A 27,057-nucleotide genomic window follows, 5' to 3' on the forward strand; every position below is an offset into this window, starting at 1 on the left:
CCAACCATCTAATGAACTATACGCAGTTTTTAACATAGTAATAAAAAGTACCACTTGTCATGGTGGGATTAAGGGACCTAACCCACTTGCAGAACACACTCAGACACGGAAGAAAACTTCAACAGTTTATTGATTACACAATGGATAATAAAGACTGATTCTGATAAGCGGGTCCGGGACTGGTCACAACAGGGTTCTCTGCTGAGAGGGACAGTTCGGTTAGCTGAGATCCAGGTTCAGTTGTTTGTGGAATAATGCAGGTCTATACCTGTTCTGCGGTTCAGGCTGAGCGGCAGAGGGAGGGAACCAGGAGGGTCCAGAGGCTGAAGGTGAGCAGAGGGCTTGACTTCAGACTTTCAAGTGTTCAGATCAGAGCTTTCTCCAATTCTCTTCTAAAGAGCGGGCAGGCAGGTTCAGACCAGTTGATCATCCAATGCTCTCCTGAGAGCAAACAGGTTGTAGCATATGAAAGAACTCTCTTCCAGAGTTCCAGGATTAACTCAGGTTCTTCCTAAGAAGCAGAGAGGACAGAAACTGGTTAGGTTCAGGAATCAATCGGGACTGGTAATCCAACAGGTTGCTTGGCTCAGGCTTGCTAACCGAAACTGGCTTAACACTCTGGCACTGGAGTGTTGCGCTGCCACTGCTTATAAGCTGGTCTCCTGATGAGCAGATGAGGAGCAGCTGGTGAAGTCAGTTCCAGACCCAGAACGCCCTCTGGAGGAGAAATGCAGACAGAACCCAGAAACCAACAGAAAAACAAATCCCCAGGAAGGGATCCTTGGCGCCCTCTGGTGGGCAAGCCTCCGGATCCCAACAACACTGTCTGCTTTGCTGTTGGTGTCGTGTTTAAACGGCTCATCATGATGTAATCTGCCATGTGTTGCTGTATAAATATGGTCCAGACAGTAGTATCAGGTGGGTTGAAGAGAAGTTTTTCGCACATCTGCAAAGAGACGTCCTAGTCCACTATTGTATAGGGGGCCAACCAGATGTCAGTGACGGAGCCCCTAAGAGGTCAAGGTCCCTAAGCAACTGCAGTCTCTGCTTACCGAAAGTTACGATAGTTTATTAACAAACAAACAAAACAAAAATAACATATATGATGCAACCAGCCTGTATTTCACAGTTGTAATCAAGTTCTTGTAAACTTACTCTTTTCCTCTCCAAATGTAGGAACTGCAGTTAAACTCTTTCAGGTACTGTATGATTAATGAGTTACACTGGTGCTTATTTTTATTCCTTTATTTCCATATGTCATGTACATTGACAGTAGTATGGAGTACAACAGTAGTTTCTTTCTTTTGAAATGTTTTTAGCAGCAAATTACATATTTTATCACATCATCCGCCAAAATTACACATTTTTTCTGTACAAAGGGAATAGTAGATTGTGGTAAATATTACACATGGGTGCAGGATTACACAAACTGTATACATTTACAGTCTTTTTAGTTGATGGTGTCACCTGTATTTTACATGGCTATCATTAGAAGCTCAAGGCCATCCGCAGCACTTGCAGCTGTCGCTAAAGACAGTTCCAGCTCCACAGGAGCTCACATACGTGGTACCTCCGGCACAATTGTAGAATTTGTTTTTGTCGTCTGGGTTGGCGTAGAGGCCATCAGGTTTACCATTGCAAAAGCCAGATCCTGGGGCATGTGTAGTGGTGGTGGTGGTTGTTGTGGTTGGAGATGTAGTGCTAACTCCTGGTTTGGGGGTAGTGGTTGGAGGCAGTGGTGGAAGCTCTGAATAGTAAAAAAAAACAAACAATAATAAGTGACTCAAAAAAGGCGAATCTAATACTTACAAATACATACAGCCAGCACTGGAGATGAGGGGGGATGGCATCCCCCTTCTTAAAAAAATATAAAAAATCATCCCCCTTCTTAATTGACCTTCTTACGGAGCCCCTCTGATGACATGGTCAAAAAAATTTTTTAATTGTGGCCACAAAGTAGTATTTCGTGGCCACGCAATAAGTATAACGTGCGCACGAAATACTTATTAATAATATTAATATCATTCCTGGACAACTGGGTAAGCAAATCGAGCGCGCCTTCTCTAAGGTCTAAGGCGCGCTCGATTTGCTTACCCAGTCGGTCTCCGCCAGTCACGTGACATTTGTTGCTAAGACGCCATTTTAGGTGGAAAAGGCGTAGTGTAAACAACCGCAGCATAGCTAAACGAAGGACTAAAGGCCCGTTTACATAGCAGCCTGTCCAAGATAAGTCATTACAGTTAACATAAGCCTGAAAACAGGGGCGGATTTATTGATATTATTAATAAGTATTTCGTGCGCACGTTAAAGTTATTGCGTGGCCACGAAGTAGTATTTCGTGCGCACGAAGTAGTATTTCGTGGCCACGCAATAAGTATAACGTGCGCACGAAATACTTATTAATAATATTAATATCATTCCTGGACAACTGGGTAAGCAAATCGAGCGCGCCTTCTCTATGGTCTAAGGCGCGCTCGATTTGCTTACCCAATCGGTCTCCGCCAGTCATGTGACATTTGTTGCTAAGACGCTATTTTAGGTGGAAAAGGCGTAGTGTAAACATACATAGCAGCCTGTCCAAGATAAGTCATTATAGTTAACATAAGCCTGAAAACAGGGGCGGATTTATTGATATTATTAATAAGTATTTCGTGTGCACGTTATACTTATTGCGTGGCCGCGAAATACTACTTCGTGCACACGAAATACTACTTTGTGGCCACAATTAAACATTTTTTTTGACCATGTCATCAGAGGAGCTCCGTACCTTCTTAATCATCCCCTGGAAGATTTTTTATCACGGAATGTGTAAATTTCTATTACATATTAACAGTAATGGCAATAACATTGCCCTTTCAACATTTGGTGGGCCTGCGCTGTTCTGAACAGCATAACGGCCGAGCGACAAAGACAGCGCCATTTAAGAGAATGTGAAAATAAGGAGGGGAGGGAATCTTCAGCAGGTTCCAGGTTCTAAGTTTAACAAATAAAGTGTCAGAAATGATTTAGAATGGTGCTGAGAGCAAAATGGGGAATTGGCATCTACTGAGCAGAAAATTTACTTATTGCATACTGACTGTAGCACATCGACTGAAACGTGTCTCCATACAAGTAAAATCCTATTAATTCAAATTTATTGGTCCACCAGAACTGTCAGTTTTAAGGCATCCATGTGTAAGAAATATGAAAACATCAAGAATATGTTTCAAATTTTCCTTTTCATTCATGTTTCAAACAGTTTTATCATCAATGGGCGTAAGTTTAGGGCGATGCGCTCAGAGGAGGTCGTTCTGGGCACAACAGAGGGAATCAAAGCAGGGGCAGATTTAGGAAATGTGGGGCCCTAGGCAAAGACATGCATGGGGCCCTCTGAATTGAGAAGACAAAACATAATACAGACCCATTATAGAGATATAAGTAGAATCGACAAACATTATTTACTAAATTTTGACTGCCCTTAATGATGTTTTATATAGTTTTATATCATGTCTAGGGAAAAATAACAATTCAAGATATCTTTAATCACATTTTGGAGAGTCAAAATCTGATTTGTCATTTTAAGTGTCACACATCTGGAATTATAATCAAGATATTTCCGTTGATGTGGACCAGTCAAAACTAATATCCCAATTATGAAATATCCCCCTAGTGCTGTCACTGAGCTGTCCTAAGAGTTGCCTGAAGAATTTTGCGTGGCTGCAATGTTGCTGGCTCTTCTTGACAAAGTTGTTTCAAAATGCCACAATGTTAAAAGAACTCAGCAGTATGGGGTGTGCAGAGAACAACAAGTTTTTGAACACTAAGATCCATTTCAATTTAATTATGTTTTTTTCATATATTTAAAGAGAGATAATGCCCGTCGGCCAATCAGTGGTAAATAGTTTAGTTCCACAGACCTGTTAGAATAGTTTAAACTCATTCATTTCAAGCATATAGCCCAACTTACTTTAAATTAGCCAATAAAAGCAATACTGATTTTCTAATAAACAGTCTATTTTATAAAATAAATACTCTAAATTTAATATTTGAAAGGTGAATAAAATTGTTAGATTTTTTACAGGCTTATGTCATTTTCAGGCTAATTCTAATGTATATGAATTTGTAAGCAGTTTTTTTCATATTTTGAAAATTATTTCAGCCATTTCAGTTTAATTTGTTGAATTTGAAAAAAAAAAAAAATACTTGACCTGAAAGGAATCAAATATTCATTTGCAATGCTTTATGAGGCTTTGTTGGAAATTTTAATATATTCATTGCCAAAAGATTCTCAGAAGTTAAATCAAAGAGTTAAATGAAGCTGATCCCAGTGGGAAATTGGTCCTTAACTATGCAGGGTCATTGATAGCCATGCTAACTATGCAGGGTCATTGATAGCCATGCTAACTCTGTAGGGGCAGTGATAGCCATGCTACCCATGTAGGGGCAGTGATAGCCATGCTAACTATGCAGGGTCATTGATAGCCATGCTAACTATGCAGGGTCATTGATAGCCATGCTAACTCTGTAGGGGCAGTGATAGCCATGCTACCCATGTAGGGGCAGTGATAGCCATGCTAACTATGCAGGGTCATTGATAGCCATGCTAACTATGCAGGGTCATTGATAGCCATGCTAACTCTGTAGGGGCAGTGATAGCCATGCTACCCATGTAGGGGCAGTGATAGCCATGCTAACTATGTAGGGGCAGTGATAGCCATGCTACCTATGTAGAGGCAGTGATAGCCATGCTACCTATGTAGAGGCAGTGATAGCCATGCTAACTCTGTAGGGGCAGTGATAGCCATGCTAACTATGCAGGGTCATTGATAGCCATACTACCTGTGTAGGGGCAGTGATAGCCATGCTACCCATGTAGGGGCAGTGATAGCCATGCTAACTATGTAGGGGCAGTGATAGCCATGCTACCTATGTAGAGGCAGTGATAGCCATGCTACCTGTGTAGGGGCAGTGATAGCCATGCTACCTATGTAGGGGCAGTGATAGCCATGCTAACTCTGTAGGGGCAGTGATAGCCATGCTACCTGTGTAGGGGCAGTGATAGCCATGCTACCCATGTAGGGGCAGTGATAGCCATGCTAACTATGTAGGGGCAGTGATAGCCATGCTACCTATGTAGGGGCAGTGATAGCCATGCTACCTGTGTAGGGGCAGTGATAGCCATGCTACCTATGTAGGGGCAGTGATAGCCATGCTACCTGTGTAGGGGCAGTGATAGCCATGCTACCTATGTAGGGGCAGTGCTAGCCATGCTACCCATGTAGGGGCAGTGATAGCCATGCTAACTATGTAGGGGCAGTGATAGCCATGCTACCTATGTAGGGGCAGTGCTAGCCATGCTAACTATGTAGGGGCAGTGATAGATATGCTAACTATGTAGGGGCAGTGATAGCCATGCTACCTATGTAGGGGCAGTGATAGCCATGCTAACTATGTAGGGGCAGTGATAGCCATGCTACCTATGTAGAGGCAGTGATAGCCATGCTACCTATGTAGGGACAGTGATAGCCATGCTAACTATGTAGGGGCAGTGACATCCATTTCCAGTCCAGGGACTGACTGCAGTTCTACTGTAAGGTGCCTTGGTCAAGGTCAATGACCGGCGTACCTGACGTGGAACAACCAGACCATGCATAGTGCTTTAGGTGAATAGAATATATTAATTAGGCTATGTATGTTTCCAAAAAAAAAACAAACATCCACCATCCCTTCTTTTTTTTAATGATTCGACTACTGCATACATATATAATAATGTTTCCTTTAATTGACAGAATAAAAGGAAACCTTTGAGTTACCTATATTAAGAAGACTGCGAAGATGAGACAGCAGGGGGTGGCTGCCTTCTCCACAGAATTTTCCAGAGAAGTCATCTAAGTCAAGAGCCCATACAAAAGCACCACCAAACTTCTGCTCCTGCAGGTAGCTGACCTGATGTGACAACAATAATGAGAATGCTGGAATCACCTCATACATATGTAGGTAACATACTGACACAGAAAAACCCTAAATACCTTGATTTTGTAGCTCTCCTTGTTGTCAAATCCTACCCACTCATTATTTTTAGTTGCATAGGGAACTTTCTGGTCATCGATCCACTGGACGGTGGTATCTTTCAGGAAGTTGCAGATCTAAACAATAAAACATTAAATAAAAAACATTGTCAGGTCTATATAAATTAATATTATGCAGATACATTTTCCATATTGTTAATAGACAATATTGTCAGATACTAATAATGCAAAATACATGATTATTTTCCAAAGAGTGCTTCCTACCTCATAGTAGGACCAGAATCCTGCTTCCCGGGTGTATGGTCCAGCTGATGCAGGTCCGCTAGCTGGGGCTCCAACACCTGTATTTGATGATGTCAGACGGAAGGTACGACCATAAGCTGCAAAGCCCATTCTCAGTTTCTCTGATGGGGTGCCGTTGTCTCTCCAGTACTTCATGGCATAGTCCTATCATGTTTAAACAGAAGGTGAAATACTATTACCTAAACAATCCATTCATTCAGGATCTGTTCATGCTTAGCCCTGGCTAAGCATGAACAGATCTTTTCAAATGAACACCGATTTGAAAAGAATACCCTCTCACACCGTAAAGGAATAGTACACCCAAAACATGATTAGCCTTCATTTTCTACTCACCCCCATGCTGAACAACACTCTGGAGTACTTTTTTGATATCTCAAATGCATCTGGAGATCTGGGAGGCTTCTTGCTGTCTGCTGACATTCAAATAATGGAGGTCTATGGCGCCCGAGGCAGAAAGGTCCATAAAAGTCCACAAAAAACGTGTCAATATTCCTCCATACTGCTCGTCCAATGTATTCCAAGTGTCCTGAGTGGGTAGCATCCATAATTTACTCGAAACGAAGTCATTAAGGCTACGTTCACACTGCAGGCCTTAATGCTCAATTCCGATTTTTTTGTGAAATCAGATTTTTTTGCGTGTCCGTTCACACTTCCAAGTATATGCGACTTGTATGTGATCTACTGTGTGAACTGAAAGCGTTCAACCGAAGTGTCCCGCATGCGCACTTGAGGACGTGATGACGTCACATGTAGCAAGCGTCCTCAGTTTTTGCAGAAGTAAACATGACTCGTAATACCGCAGCGTATATTGCGTTCTTTAAGTTCTTCTCCAACAGGAGCAGGCACATTACGAACGAAATCTTTTTAAGAAGATCAAAAAGAAAGACCCTCCCCCGGTTCCGGTAAGACCCTTCGAGTTTGGTCTGAATCGAGCTATCTTTCCAAACATGAATTAAGTCAGCAACCTCACTTTCTCTCCATTGACTGCTCTCTGTGTTATCTTCCGCCATGGTTGTTAGTTTTTCCCGCCTCCGCTTAGTAGGACGCAGATTAGTAACGTTTAGTAACATTTGTCAAGTATCAATGACGTGTAGGTCGGATGAATGCGACCTGGCCGTACAGACACAGGTCGCATTTGAAAAAATCCGATCCGTGTCGTTCAGACTGTTATAAAAAGATCAGATACAGGTCACATATGGGCAAAAAAATCAGAATTGGGTCACTTCAGGCTGCAGTGTGAACGTAGCCTTAGAATGTTTTTAGAGCATAAACAGTAGTGTATAGGATTTCCTGAAAGCGCGCACATGCGCGTTCACGACGCTACGGAAGCCGGCAGACCAAACCAGATGAAAGTGCGCATTCAGCTCGGCAAAGAACTCATGCTCTTCCTCAACACTGAAGTCCTCAGACATTTTTCTTTCGTTGTTTCTTTCTTTGCACAGGTAAACAGCACATTTCTTCTTCTACGCTTGCATTATTGGCAGAGCAGACGCTGAATGCGCACTTTCATCTGGTTTGGTCTGCCGGCTTCCGTAGACTCGTGAACGCGCTTGTAGGAAATCCAATACACTACGGTTTATGCTCTAAAACATTCTAAATGACTTCGTTTCGAGTAAATTCTGGACGCTACCCACTCAGGACACTTGGAATACATTGGACGAGCAGTATGGAGGAATATTGACACGTTTTTTGTGGACTTTTATGGACCTTTCTGCCTCGGGCGCCATAGACCTCCATTATTTGAATGTCAGCAGACAGCAAGAAGCCTCCCAGATCTCCAGATGCATTTGAGATATCAAAAAAGTACTCCAGACTGTTGTTCAGCATGGGGGTGAGTAGAAAATGAAGGCTAATCATGTTTTGGTTGTACTATTCCTTTAAAGGAAAAATTAGGGGAGAATTAACCTGATGCATGTTTGACAGTGGTGGGAAGAACCAAGTTCCCTGGGTTAAACCCATTCATGCAGTGAAACATGGCTGCACCTCCAAATGAATAAAATACACCCTCAGCGTAACTGTATAATATCTCCACAGGGACACTTACAGTGTTGAAATAGATGAGGTCACCAAAGTCCTCAGATCCACGGTACAGAGGGCTGTTATGCCCAGTAAACTGTTCCCAAGTTCCATGGAAGTCGTAGGTCATAACATTGATGAAATCCAGTTCCCTGGGTAAAGAAAAATCCTTAGCCAAAATAAAGATATGCTCTCATTTTTACTGAGAGAAAGAAACTTGAAAGAGTACTTACTTGGCAATCTCAGCAATCTCATATCCACCATCAATGGTACCTTTTCCAGCAGACACTGCAGCAGTCAACATGAGCTGAGGTCTTCCCGTGGCGGCAGCCTCTGCTGCATAAGCTGCAACAAGTTCCTGCAATAATCACACCAAAAGGTTGGTGTGTGAATATCTTTGCATGGGGAAAGATAACTGAACTAGCACTTTATTTCAACCCACCCTGCAGAGAAGAGTAAACCTTTGCTTATCTTCAGGAGGACTTCCACGTGAACCTGGGTACTCCCAGTCCAGATCCAGTCCATCAAATCCATGAGTCCTCAGGAATTTAATAGAAGATTGGATGAACTTCTGGCGGTTTTCTGGAGTGGACACCATGATGGAAAACCTGTAGGAAATAGGTTTAAGGACTTAGGCTAAGTTGTTCAAAGTGATTTAGAATATGAAGAGTTTAGAAGATAATGTTGATGTATCTCTTGCAAGAAAGTCCTTCTAGATAAGGCTTTAATTTAAATGATGACTTACTGAGTTGAGCCAAAGTTCCAGCCACCAACAGCCAGCAGAGTCTTTAAATGGGGATTCCTGGAAAAAGCAGAATATTTTAAGAAAATGTTAGTAATCCTCCAGGGAATGCATTAATATTTCATTCTCATATGTACTTGGTAGTTTATTCTAATGTCTGACTGGAGATTCATTACAATGGTGACTTACTTTGTCTTCAGGTCATTGAAGGCCTTGTAGAGAACATCATCATTCCATTCATAGGTAACCAGCTCATTGGCATGATTGATGATGGAAAAGGCATAGATAAGAGAGGTACACAGGAAGGGGTCTACATTTTGTGGCAGGAATTTGCCATCGCCAGGCCTGTACTGAGACCAGTTAGTGAAATAGCACTCCATTCTGTTGGTGTGTGCTGCAAAGGAGCAATAGAAAATTCAAGAATAAAGTCACATTTTCTGCAAAATTATGAACATAAATTATGTTGGTGGATAAAACTACTTTGTGGCTCACCTAACTGGAATAACACCAAACACACGGCTTAGAAAAAAAAATAGAGCGGGGAGACAAATTAAATCAATCATACAACAATATAAGCTAATGTATCTCAGAATGACAGTTAAACTGTTAATTCAGCACTACCTGTTAGCAATATGAGCTTTGCCATGTTTTCTGTAGATTTAACAACTTCTTGAGATGCCAATAAGCTAAACAGAAAGCAGAGATTTTAAATAAGTTACAGTTTGACAATCTAAGCTGAAATTAAAGAGTTCTGCTTCTCGTCGACTCACCTGGGGGCCAGATCAGGTATCCAAAGAGTGACAGAGAGCTGCGGCCTTTTATACACTGTGGAAGAGAGAGAGAGAGAGCAAAAGTTGAACCAAGCTGTCACAAACTGGGACCATAAATGTAACGACCATTAGAGCATTTCAAGATAAGATGATCGATGCTACACAGAGAGCATACTTTACTCTGTCAGGGTACGGATGAGTTTTTGCAACAAATGACATATCATATTGCTGATAGGCCAACCGACCTTTGAAATGGGTTATTTATCCTTTCAGAAGGCCTTGTTTAACCAGTAAAGCGCCTCAATATTCTTCTCCATGATCTTTATCCCTCTGGAAACTTAGTCTCCTGCTAGACTTTAGAAGTTTTCAAAAAGTACAAAAGACATTACTTAGGAGTATTTTTATTCCTTCAAAAAAAATAGATAATTCATAATTCAATTAACGCAAATGTCTGTCTTCATGCTTTCAACATAAGCAAACAGACAACTACTGTAAAAACTGCCACTATTATGAGAAACAAAAAAAAAAACGAAATAGAAAAATGTATAAATTAAAAAGATGTCTTTCTTCTCTCTGCTGACTGTCGTCCATTAATATATCCTCAATCCGTCATATTTCTGCACAGATTTAGAGTTAAATGGCCAAAGGGAAGAAACTCAGCAGCACATAAATAACTTCATTTTAAAGAGTGAAAAAACATCAATTTTGATAAATCATTAACCTGATAAAATGTTATACTCTGTACTTGGCAGCCATAATTCTAATAAAATATTAAATGCCTGCATAGATATGCCAAGAGTAGTTAAATTGAATATTTCCTGGTTTATTTGCAGTGTCATTAATTATCAAAATACTGTGTGTCTTTTAAAGCGGACAACTTTAATTATATTACACTACTATTACATGGCTGTGAAAGTTTTTTTTATATATATATATATATACTTAATTAAAATAAAACATTAATTAAATAATTAAATGGTTTTAAAAATAAAAAATGTCAAACTTTATAACCCACTAACTTATTATATTTCTGAAGTAGTTAAGGTAACATAAGGTACAGAAACAGACTTTATTACCTTTAGTTAATATGGGTTTGAATATATTTACAATTCAGATTTTAATCCCGTTATAAAATGTTAAACTCTAATGTTTATTGATACTTATATAAACGATTCCTTGCATTGTAAACATGTTTTTGCAAAGGTCTCTTTGGATGTGTCGTGCATACAATCATAAGCGTAAACCTTATGTTTATCAGCGGAAATCTTTATTAGGGATCCAAAGGCCTTAAGCAGTCAAGGGAGCATGTCAACATGAAATATATAGACCCAGGGGAAAAAAACTTACTTCTAGGGCCAAAACGGGCCTCCATATGTATTATGGAGGCCCAAAAGTTACAAATCTGAACAAATATTATTAATGGTCTTCATGGTATCACACATATAGCCACGGGTCTTTCTGCATTGAGTTTGTTTTCCTGTGTGTTTGCTTAGATAGAGAAATAACACTGTTTTTAAATTGATCAATTTATTTTCCCTGCTCTCATTCCCTGAAGAATGAACTCAGTATTAAAGTGTATTTCTGATTTTGAGGTTTTCATAGAGTTAGGCTATTGATGTGTGCATGTTTTTGAGAAATTATATAAACTGAAGAAAAATAACAAAAGACGAAAAGTGTGAAGCATATTTACAAACTGTTGTTCCTGCTTTGATTTTTTTCTTAGGTGACATCTCACCTATCATTAACAGATCCTACAGCTAATATTAACAAACAGAAGTAATCAAGTCATTTCTTAAACATTTTGATTGTGTTATTAATTTCTGGCTAAGCTGTTTTGATCCTTTTTAAAGGCAGGTTGTCATGATTTTACTAAAGTTCAGACCCAAATGCAGAAGACCAAAGAGGGAGACTAGGAAAAGTTTTAACAGGTTTTATTGAAGAGATAATGCAGAGGGAAGTGTTGCTCTGAACACTGATCAAAGTGAGTGGAAGACACAGCGATTACCGTAAATCCTCTAATATAGGCCGGGGCCTTTATTTCACTCAGGAGCATCTTGGTCCAGGCCATTATTGGAAGGAGGCCAGAATTAGAGGCAGGCCTCTATTTCTATTTGATCAAAACAGACGACCAGTGGAATGAATAAAAACAGATTGTGTCTCTTTGAACCGATAAAATACTAGGTTAATTTACTGAAAAAGTACAGTTACCATAACGGTTTACAGAACATTATTCAGACATCTTCCAGCAGCTGCTATTTTTCTGCACGGCAATACGAAAAAAAGAAAAAAGACACAGATTAGATTCTTGGCCAAACAAAGTTTTAAAATAAATTAATGGAAACTGTTCTGCCATCACAGCCGGTCATAAAAACCAAACAATCCGGCCTCCTGTCTGCAGCACTGTCTGCGCTAAGGATGGGAATTCCCAAGCTAATGGATTGGATTCGTTAGCAAACACTGCCCCCCTGTGGTACATGCATGTTACTATCAGAGGTTGCTGAGGACTGCACAGGAACATCGTTGGTTCCAGTTATAGCCCCGGCCTGTATTAGCGTCCGGCCATTATTAGAGACCCGGCTGCTAATGGAATATAGGCCAATATTAGAGGATTTACGGTAGTTCAGGCTCAGTGGTAAAATAGTTTCATGAACTTGGAGAAGAGGATTTGGTTGCTGACTCACGTTTCCAGAGAAGTTGTTAAATCTTTGACTCCAGTCTGTGTGCCGTGGTTCCAGTGTTTGTCTGATTCGGTGGCGGACCGACCAGAGGTTACCCAGAATGCGGTTGTTTGTCGGTGAACGGAGAAACTGACTGCCACTCAGATTTCCTGCGGTACTCAAACGGGTCGTAATGGAGATGAATCCCTTTCTCAGAGTGAAGCTCAAACGATCTCTTGGGGAGAGTGGATCCAAACCTCCTGTCTAAATCCCAGCTCAGTTTGAAGCTCAGTTCCTTCCAAGGAGAGAAGGTCCGAAACATCCAGTTTGCAGGAAGACTTCCTGCCAAGAGGCAAAAGACAAACAATGTTAAAACTCAGGTTGACAAGAACTCAGTTTGATTCAGGAAAACTCAGCTTGGCTAGAGTACCCAAAACTGGCAAACACTCTGGCATCGAGGTAGTGGCAGTCAGCAGCTTAAGAACAATCCGTGAGGAAACCATCAGCAGGTGTGTGAGGAGGCGGACCAGAACCAGGCGTCTCCTGGTGGAGGAAGGGAGACAAACACAGAAACACAAACACACAGACAGGAGTCTTGACACAGATAAGCATTTTTGATCAATTTTCCAAGCAGATCTGCAGGCGTGAGGAATTGTTTTGAAACCTATTATTAAACGAAGCCGTTTAATAATTGTTTTAGTCTACTTCATTACCTGTAAAAGCAGCTTACTTTTAAAGGCATGCAGTAATATTTATTAGGTCGATATGTACTGATGACTGGTTTGATGCCTAATTTAATTCACCTGTCTAACTCTGCAAAGTTTATAATCACTGTTTATCTTATCCACCTGCTCCTGCTTCTATTTAAGCTGCTTGCTCCCAGTCATTAGTGCCAGATTATTCGAGCTTTGGTGGAGAGTTCTCTAGCGTACCTGTTGTTGTTCTGATTGCCTGATCCTGACCAGTTCTGCCCGTGGACCTTTCATCCTTACCTGTCTTCGGACTCCCACTGGTTTCTGCTTTTCGACTGAACCTTGATCTGTCTCCTGACTCTTCTTCAGATCTCAGATCTTCTGGGCTGGACTTCTGATAACCTCTTCGACATTGGCTTGGACTTCATCTTCTGGTAACTCTGTTGTTAGCCATCGGCTGGATTCTACTCCTTCTTCTGGGCACAGACTGAACTCTAAAACCAGAGATTCCTGCATTTGACGCCCTTGTTGCTGAATTTCAGATCCTTCATTCAATAATAAACATTTTTATAAATAAAACTAATCTGTTTCGAATTCTGGGCACTCAGTTCTGACTCTTCATAAGATATCCTTATCTTTCATTAAGATTAATAGAAAGTAGAGATGCACGATATATATCGGTCACCTAAACTATCGGGCCGATTTGGGCTTATTGTCTATCGGCCCGATAGCCATATTTTCCCGATAAAAATAGCCGATAATTTAATAAAAACGCGGAAACTGCGTTCAAGAGTAACGACTTTTATTTTGACGACACAAGCCATGACGCGCAGTGGCACGTCACATCCAATGCGTGCAGCCAGTGAGTGGGGAAGTAGACAAACATGCCTTCACCAGTATGGTCGTTCTTCACAGTGGCAGAAAATGACAATGCTTTCGCTATATGCAACGCCTGTTCATTGCGGATTCCGAGAGGAGGAAAAAGGTCATCAAGCTTTAACACAAGTAATCTTATATCTCACCTGAAAAGTCGGCACCGCGGCGAAGAGGTATTAAAGGAATAGTACACCCAAAACATGATTAGCCTTCATTTTCTACTCACCCCCATGCTGAACAACACTCTGGAGTACTTTTTTGATATCTCAAATGCATCTGGAGATCTGGGAGGCTTCTTGCTGTCTGCTGACATTCAAATAATGGAGGTCCATGGCGCCCGAGACAGAAAGGTCCATAAAAGTCCACAAAAACGTGTCAATATTCCTCCATACTGCTCGTCCAATGTAATCCAAGTGTCCTGAGTGGGTAGCATCCAGAATTTACTCGAAACGAAGTCATTTAGAATGTTTTTAGAGCATAAACAGTAGTGTATAGGATTTCCTAATAGCGCCCCCATGCGCGCTCACGACGCTACGGAAGCCGGCAGACCAAACCGGAAGAAAGTGCGCATTCAGCGTCTGGTCTGCCGATAATGCAAGCGTAGAAGAAGAAATGTGCTGTTTACCTGTGCAAAGAAAGAAACAACGAAAGAAAAATGTCTGAGGACTTCAGTGTTGAGGAAGAGCATGAGTTCTTTGCCGAGCTGAATGCGCTGGTTTGGTCTGCCGGCTTCCGTAGAATCGCGAGCGCGCATGGGGGCGCTATTAGGAAATCCTATACACTACTGTTTATGCTCTAAAAACATTCTAAATGACTTCGTTTCGAGTAAATTCTGGACGCTACCCACTCAGGACACTTGGAATACATTGGACGAGCAGTATGGAGGAATTTTGACACGTTTTTTGTGGACTTTTATGGACCTTTCTGCCTCGGGCGCCATAGACCTCCATTATTTGAATGTCAGCAGACAGCAAGAAGCCTCCCAGATCTCCAGATGCATTTGAGATATCAAAAAAGTACTCCAGAGTGTTGTTCAGCATGGAGGTGAGTAGAAAATGAAGGCTAATCATGTTTTGGGTGTACTATTCCTTTAAAAGAGTATGAGGCAGCGGCTGCAGCAGCTAGCACAAGCAGTGAAACCAATGCGGTAACTAAAGGGAGAAAATCCGATGTTACCATTCTGCAGTCTTTTGAAAAAAGTAGACCCTTTGCGAGAGACAGTGAAAAGACCAAAGCCACTAACGGCAAAATAATGGAGTTCATTGCACTCGGCGACCAGCCTTTCTCCGTGGTCGAAGAGCCATCTTTTCGTAGCCTGTTGGCACACTTGGAGCCACGCTACACTCTTCCAAGCCGCCGCTTTTTCTCAGACGTGTCCCTCCCTGCACTTTATGATGTTGTTGCCACACACATCCACAGCCTAATCGACCAGAACGGACTACACATAAGTTTCACAACGGACATATGGACGTCCGATGTTAGCCCCGTTAGCATGCTAAGTCCAACAGCACAGTGGCTAGACGAGGACTTTAATTTGCAACAAGCCATGCTGCATGCTCAGGAGTGCCCCGGATCACATACTGCAGCAATGATATGTCAGGCGTTTAACACCATGCTTGCACACTGGAATATAACGAAAGACCAAGTGCATGTCGTGCTGAGGCTACAGTTAGCTGTGAACGAGGCTGTACTGAGCCAAAGAAGCATCGCAGACTGTGTCGCGATAAGCAGGAAGATAGTCGGACACTTTAAACACTCCAACGTCGCCACCTTCCGCCTACGAAACTTACAGAAACAACTTGGCATGAAAGAGGCAAGGCTTCAACAAGACGTGGCTACTCGTTGGAATTCAACCTTCTACATGCTGACCAGCTTGTTGCCGCAGAAACGAGCCCTGGCAGCATATGCCGTCGATTTCGACTTGCCTGCATTTCTGAGCCCAAATCAGTGGGCTTTAATCCAAAACATGCTAACAATTCTTGACCCGTGTGAGCAGCTGACAAAAAACATGAGCTCAGCTACAGCCACCGCAGCTGATGTGATCCCCTCCATTGAGGCCCTGAAACGTCTGTTAAACCAGACCGTTGCGACAGATCATGGAATCAAAACTTCAAAGAGTATGCTACTGCAAGCTGTTGAGCAGCGTTTCAGTCACATCTCGACAGAGTCCGTGTGCTTTCTGGCCACAGTGTTGGACCCCAGATATAAAGACTGCTTTTTTGACCAAGTAACAAAGAAGGAAGCAATAGAAGTCTTAACGGCCAAAATGAGATCACAGACAGAAAATGAGCCAGAGGAAGAGCCACATGAGAAGAGAACCAGGACAGATGACAACAACAACAATACTTCCCTGCAGAAAATGTATGAAGAAATCCTTTACGAAAATGCCACAAACGAGCTGAACCACAGCCAAGCTGATCAGCAGGTAATTGATTTGTTGTTTATATAAAGCTTTGGGCTATCTGATAAAAAAATGTTATATTATGTTAAATATGCTATGTATAACATTAAATATTATCAGTGATGGGACTAACGGCGTTGAAAGTAACGGCGTTACTAACGCCGTTACCTTGTTTTAGTAACGAGTAATCTAACTAATTACTTTGACTGTAACTATAACGCAGTTACCATTGCAGACACCCCGTTACTGCGCGTTACTCAGGTCGCACAATGAACCTTTTTTCATGATAGGACTCGTGCGCAGCTGCGTGAAGCTGACACCCCACCCACGTCAAAAAACTCTCTAAATAAACTGAATGGTTAGTGCAACGTTAGTGCAGATTTGTGCAGAAAAAAATATTGTTTGTGCTACTTTTGTTTAAGAGATATTAAAGATAATTTTTTAGGTCATCCAGAGGTGCGCGCGTTGTCATGAGAGAGGGGAGGATGAGAATGGCTGATGTATAGTGAGATTCCGTCTGTCAGTTGGGTAGGTGGGTGTTTCTGCTGGCGGGTGTTAACGTACAGCACACACAGAGAGATGGAGAGTGAGGAGGATCAAGCAGCAAAACAGCGTTCTCCTGATGGAAATACCGCTGTTACGTCGAGCTGAGTTTCCCCATCACATACGGTTTCCCCTGCATCTCCGCACAGCGCAGGCGGCACGAGTCACCGCGCAAGCGACAGGAAACGCGCATGCTCGCTAAAGGCGCGCAACAGTCGCCCTGTGCTCACGCCACAGGAGAACTATGGAGAGCGTGAACGATCAAATGAAAGGGAGAAATCTGGATGGATGGATGGATGGATGGATGGATGGATGGATGGATGGATGGATGGATGGATGGATGGATGGATGGATGGATACTCTGCCTTTTTAACCTACTGTATTTTTTATTTTAAACATTATTTGATGGCCTTTGTGGGTGGCAGGGAGTGAGATCCATATTTTACGTCACACCCAGAGTATACAGATAGATAGATAGATAGATAGATAGATAGATAGATAGATAGATAGATAGATAGATAGATAGATAGATAGATAGATAGATAGATGTTGCAGTATCTATAACAACCCAAACACACAGGATTTCAGAATTAGACATCCCCAGTTATTAATTTCAGATCTGAATGCCCTGTTAAAAAACTTCACATTGCGTTCCCCCCTGATGTCATTTACATTGACTTGCAATAAATGCTAAACTCTCTGCAGGTTCTTGTCTTTGACGTCCGCTCTATTCAGCTGGCTTTGGAAACACACGGCGAGAAGGTGGTGCCGGGTGGTGAGGGTTACGGGGGCGAGAAACGCAAAAGTAACGCAATAGTTACTTTTACTAGTAACTAGTTACTTTTATTGTGGAGTAACTCAGTTAGTAACTCAGTTACTTTTTGGGAGAAGTAACTAGTAACTATAACTAATTACTTTTTCAAAGTAACGTGCCCAACACTGAATATTATTTTGTTTTTGTTCTTTGTTATTCTTCTATTACCTTAGATTCAAGCCTATCTCTCAGAGCCCACAATTCCTCGATCCGAGAGCCCCTTGGACTACTGGAGAAGCAACAAAATCCGGTTCCCACAACTTGCTGCTGCAAATGTTATTGATGTTATTGATGAAAAACGAAACAGACTTGGATGTGAGAAAGCAGAGATGCTTCTCTTTGTTAAGAAAAATCTCCCACTGGTGCCCTCCCCCAGAATATAGAAAATATAATGCAGATAATGTGACAGTGACAAGTTTGGGGGGAGGTTAGGATAGGAAATGTTCAGAAGAGGAAAATCTTTGAAGTTGAAGTTTTGAAGAATTTAAGCATTTTAGTTTTGAAACAGACTTAAATATTTACATCCTTAAGGGATGTACGTTTTGTTAAAATTAAGAGGCACATTTTATGCTTGATGTTGTTAGAACTTTTGCTATATGTTTTATGATGGCATATGACCACATGTAATGACATAAAACAGTGACAAGATTGGGGAGTGGTTAGCAAAGGACATGTTGAGAAGAGGAAATCCTTTAACTTTTAAGTTGAAGTTGTAAGCATTTTTTTATCTAAATGACTGAGTTTTGTTTTAATGCAGTCAAGCATTAATGGTTTTCAGAATGCACTTTACTTTATTACATACCTCCATAAGAGATGCACTTTTTTTGTTAAATTAAGATGCATGTTTGATGCATGTCTGTGTCTTGCTACATGTTTTATAGCAGATTACCTTATTTTTTTGGTGAAATGAAAAGAAATAAACATTTGCAGTGTCACAAAGTTGTTGTTTTTTGTTATAGATAGGTCAAATCAGCTAATTCATCAGTTATCTATACTGCACAAAGTAGATTATATCAATATATTATGTTAATGTTGTGTTAATAAGAAAATTAAATTAAATTTTAACATATCGGTATCGGTATCGGCCCTGAGAAGCAGGAAATTATCGGTTATCGGTATCGGTTGAAATTTTTAATATCGTGCATCACTAATAGAAAGCATGATGCTGCAAAAGATGATAAGATGTATTAGGTTGGACTACTTTTTGTTTTTCTTAAAAGTCGTTGAAAAATCTATATTAAATTGGAAAATAAGGGACTTTGACATGCTGGAAAAGTGGCCAACATAACTGTTGTTTTTTATTAAAATAAAATAATACATGGTTAGGATCGTCTGCTCCTTGTGAGGCCAGATACCTGGACTCCACAGGGTGAATTGTTGTTTTATACTTAGAGACTTAGACTTAGATAGCTCTCTGGACAATTTCATCTTATTTAAAAGTGCAGCCTTGAAAAATAGTAAAAATAAATATATAAAAACAATTATATTACCATATGACTGCAAATTTACAGTTCTAAAGTTTTTTTTTTTAATATATAATGATAAAATATAATGAATATAATAAAACAAAATACAAAACCCATTTTACAAAGCATTCATCAGTGTGATGGCGGTGGGGAAGAAGCTGCTGCAGAACCTGCTGGTCCTGCATTGAATGCTGTGAAGCCTCTTCCCAGAGGGCAGCAGGGAGAACAGTCCATGGTGGGGGGGTGAGGGGTCATTGATGATGTCACGGGTGATCAGCTCCCTCTTCACCACGACAGTCCGATACAGCGACCGCATCACTGCAGACGCCGCACCGATCCGTCCATCGTTCTCACGCTCCATGAACAAGACCCCAAGATACTTGAACTCCTCCGCTTGAGAGAAGGACTCCCCACCGACCTGAAGAGGGGAGTCCACCTTTCTCCGGTGGAGAACCATGGCATCGGATTTGGAGGTGCTGATCCTCATCCCAGCCACTTCACACTGGGCTGCAGACCGCCCCAGTGCACGTCGGAGGTCCTGGTTTGATGAGGCCAACAGGACAACATCATCTGCAAAGAGCAGAGATGATATCCTGAGGTCCCCAAACCGGACACCCTCCGGTTATGTTTGTGTATAATAATGTGAATTAAGCTTTCAAATAGATAAAGCTTAATTCACATTATTATACACAAAATATGATAAAATATAATTATTATTTCTTGGGTACAAATTAGAGAATAAATAGCATTTCCATAATTGTTCTGCTTTCTTTACTTCCCAAAACTGTCACAGTCTTGGTTTTGTTATGTTTATTTAGAGTATTCAGTCTTACTTTGCTCCTTGTTTTAGTTGTCTAATTATTATTTTGTTGTTTTCTTGTTAGTTCCTGTCCTCCAGGTTTTCCATGTGTTGTCCTCTGCTGCCCTCTTGTGTCCTTTATCCCTAGCTCTGTTTTCTGCTCTGTCCTCCCTTGCTGTTTTCTCTGTCCTGCCAGCACCTGTTGCCAATTTCCTCGTCAGCTCTCTCTTTGTCTCTGTCCCCTTTAAAAACCCTCACTCTTCAGTTCTTGTTTGCTGGATCCTCGTCTTACATCTCATCAAACCTCTGGTCAGTTCTCTGCCGTCCTTCCTTGTCTCTTCCTGGTTCTTAGTTTTTGGTTTTTCCCTGATGTCTCCTAGAATCTGGTTCTTAAGATATTTTGTTGGATTTTTTGACTCCTGCCTCAGAGCCTGTTTTCCTCCAGCCTCAGAACCTGAAAACCCATTAAAACACTTAAATTCATCTCAACCAACTCGTCTCAGCATTTGGGTCCTCTACCAACACCACCAAATCGTGACAAAAACCTTTTATATTGTTAGTAAACTCTCTGTTTGTAAAACCAGTTTTATTACCATCTCCTGTTTTACTCTGCGGTTTATTTAAATACGTGGTTTTTAGGATCCTGCAAGCATAAATGTGGATTTCTGATGTGTTTTTTTCTCCACAGCAGAGACTATATCTCTTCTTTGTGTGGCATCTCATCTTCTTCACAAATCAGACCCACCCGAGTTGAATCATCTCCTAGATAAATAATTTTATTAGTATAATGTTTAAAATTTCCCTATTGTGGGACAATAAAGGGATTTTCTATTCTAAATGCAGTTTTTACTGTGAAGAATGTACAGGAGGATTTATGTACAGATGGATACTTACTTTGAAAGTCTAAGTTTTGTTTTATGGATGGATCTCGATGGATGATGTCATGATTGAATTAAAGGTCTGACCCAAAATGCAGAAGTCCAAACCGAGAGACACAGATGAAAAGCTTAACAGGTTTTATTAAAGAGATTAAGCACGGTGCAGTATTGCTCTGAACACTGCTCTGCCGGAACTGGAAGGTGAGGGGAAGACAGATTGTTAGTTCAGGCTCAGTGGGAAATTTCATTCGTTGATTTGAAGAAGAGGATCTGGTTTTGACTAAAGTTTCCAGAGAACTGAAGGATCTTTGACTCCAATCTGTGTGTCGTTTTCCAGAGTTTGTCTGTTTCGGTGGAGGGCGGAACAGGGTTTACCCAGAACTCGGGCGGTGTAGGAGAACCGAGACGCTGATTGCCACTCAGATTTCCTGCTGTACTTGAACGGGTCATGGTGACGATGATTCCCTTGCTCAGAGAGTAATTTCAACGTCCTCTCAAGGAGGCTGGATCCAAACCTCCTGTTTGAATCCCTGGCTCAGCTTAAGGCTCAGTTGATCCCTCCTGGGAGTGGAGGTCTGAAAAGGTCCAGTTTGCAGGATGACTTCCTGCCAAGAGGCAAAGACAAAAAAAAAAGTTAAAACTCAGGGAGACAAGAACTCAGTCTTACTCAGCAAAAACTCAGCTTGGCTAGAGTACCAAAAACTGGCAAACACTCTGGCGTCGAGGTAGTGGCAATCAGCAGCTTAAGAGCACTCCGTTAACGAGGTAACCATCAGGAGGTGTGTGAGGAGGCGGACCAGAATCAGGCGCCTCCTGCTGGTGAAAGGGAGAACAACACAAAAGACAAACACACAGACTGGAGACAGTTTGCAGACAGTCCCAGCAAACTATTACAACTATTCAGACGAAAACAGGTTAGCTTTGATATTCATTGGTTTTTAAATCATGCTACATGCCTGCATGTTAACATTATTAGACGTTTTCTAAAGATAGTTCATCAAACTTATATTGATTTTAATTGAAACAATAACAAACTAAACTCATAGCAACTATCAGTCTTTTGTAAACAGATGGTTTTATTCTGTACACTTATGTAAACTTTATCTTCTTTAAAAAAGGATGAAAGCATTTGAGCTGGGTGTAAAAAGTTATTGTTATTTCTTATTGTTTTATAGTATCTGATGATATGCAGGAGCACAGATATAGATATATATAATTAATCTTTTGATTGATAAAACGCTTCTATTTGTTTCCTCATCTGATCCAGACAAGTAGTGTGTTATCAACATATTTACAGCTTTCAAAGGCAGTCAGCTGACAAAGGCAGTCATGTAGCATTTTGATCTAATTTCTGCCTGATTGTTTGAGTCCGTACAGAGGTTTTTGCAATTTGTACATTAGTTTTAAGAATTTTTTAAGAATTAAGACAGAAAAAAGAACAACAAATATAAAAAAAAAAACAGTCAGTTCAGGTGTTTCATAAAAAATAGTGAGTCAAGATATTGTCTATATACGCAACTGAAATATTGTTCTCTACTTCAAAAACAACTTAGATGTTAAAATGGAAAAAAAATTCTATTTTCATATCTTTTTATTTAAAATTCAATATATAACATGGATGCATAGATGCATTTCAGAGTTAAATGTAGTTTAAAGTAACAGATAATAATTAAAAATGTCTCCGGACCTTTACTGATTGATGATTTTCTTGATTCGCATCCCGCTGATTTTTAATGTGTTACCCCTGCACTAATGCTTGTCATGTCAGCTGTTGGTGGGGAAGTTTCATTATAGTTATCACCTTTCTTTTGGCTTTAGCCCTTATCCACATACTGTGGCGCATATTTGTCTGAGCCATTGAATTTCTTTTTGATTGCATAACCAATTTACTCCCCACTGCAGTTTGCACCCTGGTAATTCGGTTAGGGTAAAAGTCTCATTTTCCTCTCATTCTTTCATCCATTGCTTGGGTTGAAGCAATGGATGAAGCATTTCTTTATCCATTTTTCAACCTAATCTTTAGCATTCACTAATTTTACAGTTAAAGTTTTATGTGAATTGCTTCAGGACCGATTGAAGCAACAATCAATATTGGGTAGCTCATCATCATCAATCCCACAAACATATCAGTTTAGGAAACCTGGCTTCTTTCTCTCCCTGGCAGGGTGTCGTCTTTACTCAGGTTTTACAGTGTGGCTAATACATGCCACTGGATCACCCCTTGTTTCTCTTTCATGATCAAAAGTATTTTCTGTTATTTTTGGGTCTGGAACCAGCTCTAGGGAGAAATTTACCTTTGCATTTAACCCATCCCTTTGGGGAGCAGTGGGCTGCCATCGTGGGGCGCCCAGGGAGCAGTGTGGGGTTAAAGGAATAGTACACCCAAAACATGATTAGCCTTCATTTTCTACTCACCCCCATGCTGAACAACACTCTGGAGTACTTTTTTGATATCTCAAATGCATCTGGAGATCTGGGAGGCTTCTTGCTGTCTGCTGACATTCAAATAATGGAGGTCTATGGCGCCCGAGGCAGAAAGGTCCATAAAAGTCCACAAAAAACGTGTCAATATTCCTCCATACTGCTCGTCCAATGTATTCCAAGTGTCCTGAGTGGGTAGCGTCCAGAATTTACTCAAAACTAAGTCATTTAGAATGTTTTTAGAGCCTAAACAGTAGTGTATAGGATTTCCTAAAAGCGCACACCTGCGAGTTCACGAGTCTACGGAAACCGCGGCAGACCAAACCAGATGAAAGTGCGCATTCAGCTCGGCAAAGAACTCATGCTCTTCCTCAACACTGAAGTCCCCAGACATTTTTCTTTCGTTGTTTCTTTCTTTGCACAGGTAAACAGCACATTTCTTCCTCTACGCTTGCATTATCGGCAGAGCAGACGCTGAATGCGCACTTTCATCTGCTTTGGTCTGCCGCGGTTTCCGTAGACTCGTGAACTCGCTTTTAGGAAATCCTATACACTACTGTTTAGGCTCTAAAAACATTCTAAATCACTTGAGTCTGTGTTTTTTTTTTTCCTCTCTCCCGCTGCTCCCGTGTCCTGCCTCTCAGTGTGACATCATCGGATCTGTCGCTTTGAGACATCTGATTTGCGGTCGCATTTCCCTGCTTAGAGAGTCGCTCCGTGGAGGAGGAGAGACGCACAGCAGCACTCAGTGAATATTAACCAGCAGCTACTTCCATGTTTAAGTAAAAGTTAGGAGACCGGTTGGTTAATAAAATTAGAGAAGCAACCGAAAACTCTGTTAAACATACAGAGCTTTTTCTGCTAAAAATGGCAACAGATTGTAAGTTTATACAAATTAGTGTTATAATGCAAAAAGCTTTAGAAAACATAGTTTGTTCTTCTTTACTAGTTAAAACAATCTAGGCTTCTCAGAGGACCATGACTCCCAGCTACGGGTTAAAATTAACATGTTTTCTTATTACACAGACAGAATCAGACTGCAGAGATTCTACAGATCTGAAATTGTTCTTTCTGGCATCATTATATTTGTAAAGAGGTTCATAAATCTTTTTCAACAGCACAGAGAGAAGTAGGGAGAGCTGCAGATTTGAAGGGGAAACACATTTACTGGGATATACAACATGCAATAAAATATATCTCCAAGATTAACAGGAAGTTTACAAGAATAAATAGGCTATATTATATTTAAAATGCAGCATATCCAATTTTTTTCTGGATGGATGGATTTATCTATTGGAATTGGCTATTATTAATTGTTTGATTTTTCATGTTTTTAGGGCCCTATATTTGTAATGCACTAAAATGCATCTCTCTAACATCTATAAATATCAATGTGTTGTGTTCTCAAAAATAGGAAAGCTTTCAATAAATATATCTTTGAGCTCATTTTTGGAAAATTTGCCTAATGAAAGTGTAACTGTAGGTCCATAAGCCTCCACCCAAGTGTCCCCAACAACTTTCATCACAAAGTAACACCCTTGCGGTGACGTTAGCTTGGACACTGGCAGCCCCATGCTTACCCTCGCCTGCCTGGTAAGGAAGGCAGGTGGAAGCATAGGTCGGGTTTGTTCCCTCCGTCCCTGGCTGGCTCCCTGCCCCATTCCGCCGAGGTTTTCGGACCAGCCCCGCAGCTGATGGCTCAAGTTTCCTCATTTTCAGAAACCCAAAGGGATGTCCTTTAAAAATAGCAGCAGATAAATATAAAAAACAACAGATGCAGAGATCTCAAATGCATTCAAAACAATAAAACTTCTTTCGGTTTCACAGCAAATATATGACTAAGCTTAGCTCATACATTAACATTCTAAATTCATAGCAACTATCAGTCTTTTGTAAACAAAATATTTTAATCTATAACCGTGTAACCTTTATCCTTTCTTCACCAATAGACAAAAGCAATTGAGCCGAGTGTAAAAACTCTTTCTTATTTCATGGTATCTGATGATGCGGTGGAGCACAGCTATATAATTAATCTCTGGATTGATAAAATACTTTTACTTGTTCAGACTTCAGGTTCAAAGAGAAAGTAGTGATATACATTATCAAGATATTTAGAGCTGTTTCACAATATCAATAAACCAAGGTCCACAAGATCAGGTCATTTGAAAGGAAGACATAATTTATTATAAATCAATTTAGGAAAATATAGTATTTAATTTTGATTTATGTTAAATTCCTGTCAGAGCAAATGCTGACAAGTAGATTTGTGAAGTATTTCATTCAAGGCTAACAAGGTAGATTATTGGGAACTTATTTGCTTCCTTTATTAAAAACATAGTTAAACAATAGCCTAAACTTTTAAGCCAATGAAAGACTCATCTAGCAGTTTAGTTTCTCATACTTGTCATCTTCCCCCGCCGTTGGGACAGCCCTCTTAACAGAGACTCAATAAACTTCCCGCGACACTGCTTTGTAGAACACCACCTCAGGAGGGGCTATAATTTCAAGATAGACGTATACCAAGAGATCACACCAGCATATTATATGAATGTCAGCAACAAAAAAACAGCATAAAAACACTGAGTCTTTGTGAAGGTAAATCTGTGTTTTGCATGGTCCAACATTAATTCAATTCAATTCAGTTTATTTTTATAGCGCCAGTTCACAACACATGTCATCTTAGACTTAGACAGGTTTTTGTCAGGGTCTTGGTCTGTTTGTTCCTGTTTTTCTTGGTTATCCATTTGTTGTCCTCTGCTGCCCTCTTGTGTCCTCCCTTGCTCTGTTTCTCTGTCCTGCCAGCACCTGTTGCCAATTTCCTCGTCAGCTCTCTCTTTGTCTCTGTCCCCTTTAAAAGCCCTCCCTCTTCAGTTCCTGTTTGCTGGATCCTAGTCAAACACCTCGTCTTACTTCCCGTCTGTCATCTGCCTGCCTTGCCTTGTCTCTCCCTGACTTCTGGTTTTGGTTAATCCCTGATGTCTCCTGGTTCTGGTACGTCTGTAATTTTCTGTTGGACTCTGATTCCTCCATACAAACACCTCGTTCATGACAGTTTTATTTGTCATTTTGTTTACACAAGTGTAAAACAAAAATAAATTTTGTTTGGAAACAGCTCACTGGACAACTTCATCTTTTAAAAGTGCAGCCCTGAAAAATAGTAAAAATGACTGTAAATGTACAGTTCTAACATTTTTTAAAATATATATATAAATAATAATAAAATATAATAAATATTATAATAAAATACAATACAATAACCTATTCTACAAAACATTCATCGGTGTGATGGAGGTGGGGAAGAAGCTGTTGCTGAACCTGCTGGTCTCGCATTGAATGCTGTGAAGCCTCTTCCCAGAGGGCAGCAGAGAGAACAGTCCATGGTGGGGGGGTGGGAGGTCATTGATGATGTCACGGGCTGAAATGAAATGTCTTTAATGGAGGGAAGAGGAGTCCCCATGATCCTCTCTGCTGTTCTCACCTTCTTCCAGTCTGAGGCACTGCAGCCTCCACACCACACAGTGAGACAGCTGCTCAGAACGCTCTCTATGGTGCTTCTGGAGAAGGTGGGGAGGATGGGGGGGGCAGAACGCTCTCTATGGTGCTTCTGCAGGCCTTGATGCTCAATTCCGATTTTTTTGTGAAATCCAATTTTTTTTTTTTTTTTTTTGCGT

The 27,057-nt window shown here is 40.8% G+C and overlaps 1 protein-coding gene across 2 annotated transcripts in view; it reads right to left on the reverse strand.

Annotated features, from left to right (window-relative positions):
• Positions 1 to 1,443: 1,443 nt before the first annotated feature.
• LOC119786077 (acidic mammalian chitinase-like) overlaps positions 1,444 to 27,057 on the reverse strand; it is a 69,127-nt gene continuing 43,513 nt past the window's right edge. The window contains exons 1-13 of one of the 2 annotated variants that reach the window (XM_038289163.1): positions 10,015 to 10,043; positions 9,840 to 9,894; positions 9,691 to 9,755; positions 9,562 to 9,588; positions 9,259 to 9,463; positions 9,073 to 9,129; positions 8,770 to 8,935; positions 8,561 to 8,685; positions 8,356 to 8,479; positions 6,273 to 6,455; positions 6,009 to 6,125; positions 5,793 to 5,925; positions 1,444 to 1,747 (exon numbers count right to left, since the gene is read on the reverse strand). In XM_038289163.1, coding sequence (XP_038145091.1) covers positions 1,497 to 1,747; positions 5,793 to 5,925; positions 6,009 to 6,125; positions 6,273 to 6,455; positions 8,356 to 8,479; positions 8,561 to 8,685; positions 8,770 to 8,935; positions 9,073 to 9,129; positions 9,259 to 9,463; positions 9,562 to 9,588; positions 9,691 to 9,755; positions 9,840 to 9,894; position 10,015 — 1,509 coding nt within the window. In that variant the 5' untranslated portion in view covers positions 10,016 to 10,043 and the 3' untranslated portion in view covers positions 1,444 to 1,496. Of the gene's footprint in view, positions 1,748 to 5,792; positions 5,926 to 6,008; positions 6,126 to 6,272; positions 6,456 to 8,355; positions 8,480 to 8,560; positions 8,686 to 8,769; positions 8,936 to 9,072; positions 9,130 to 9,258; positions 9,464 to 9,561; positions 9,589 to 9,690; positions 9,756 to 9,839; positions 9,895 to 10,014; positions 10,044 to 27,057 lie in introns of those variants that run through there. The other variant, XM_038289164.1, reaches the window with a different exon arrangement.

The sequence above is a fragment of the Cyprinodon tularosa genome, unplaced genomic scaffold, assembly GCF_016077235.1.
Source record: "Cyprinodon tularosa strain WSP-4 unplaced genomic scaffold, ASM1607723v1 ctg264, whole genome shotgun sequence".
Classification (NCBI taxonomy): Eukaryota; Metazoa; Chordata; class Actinopteri; order Cyprinodontiformes; family Cyprinodontidae; genus Cyprinodon; species Cyprinodon tularosa.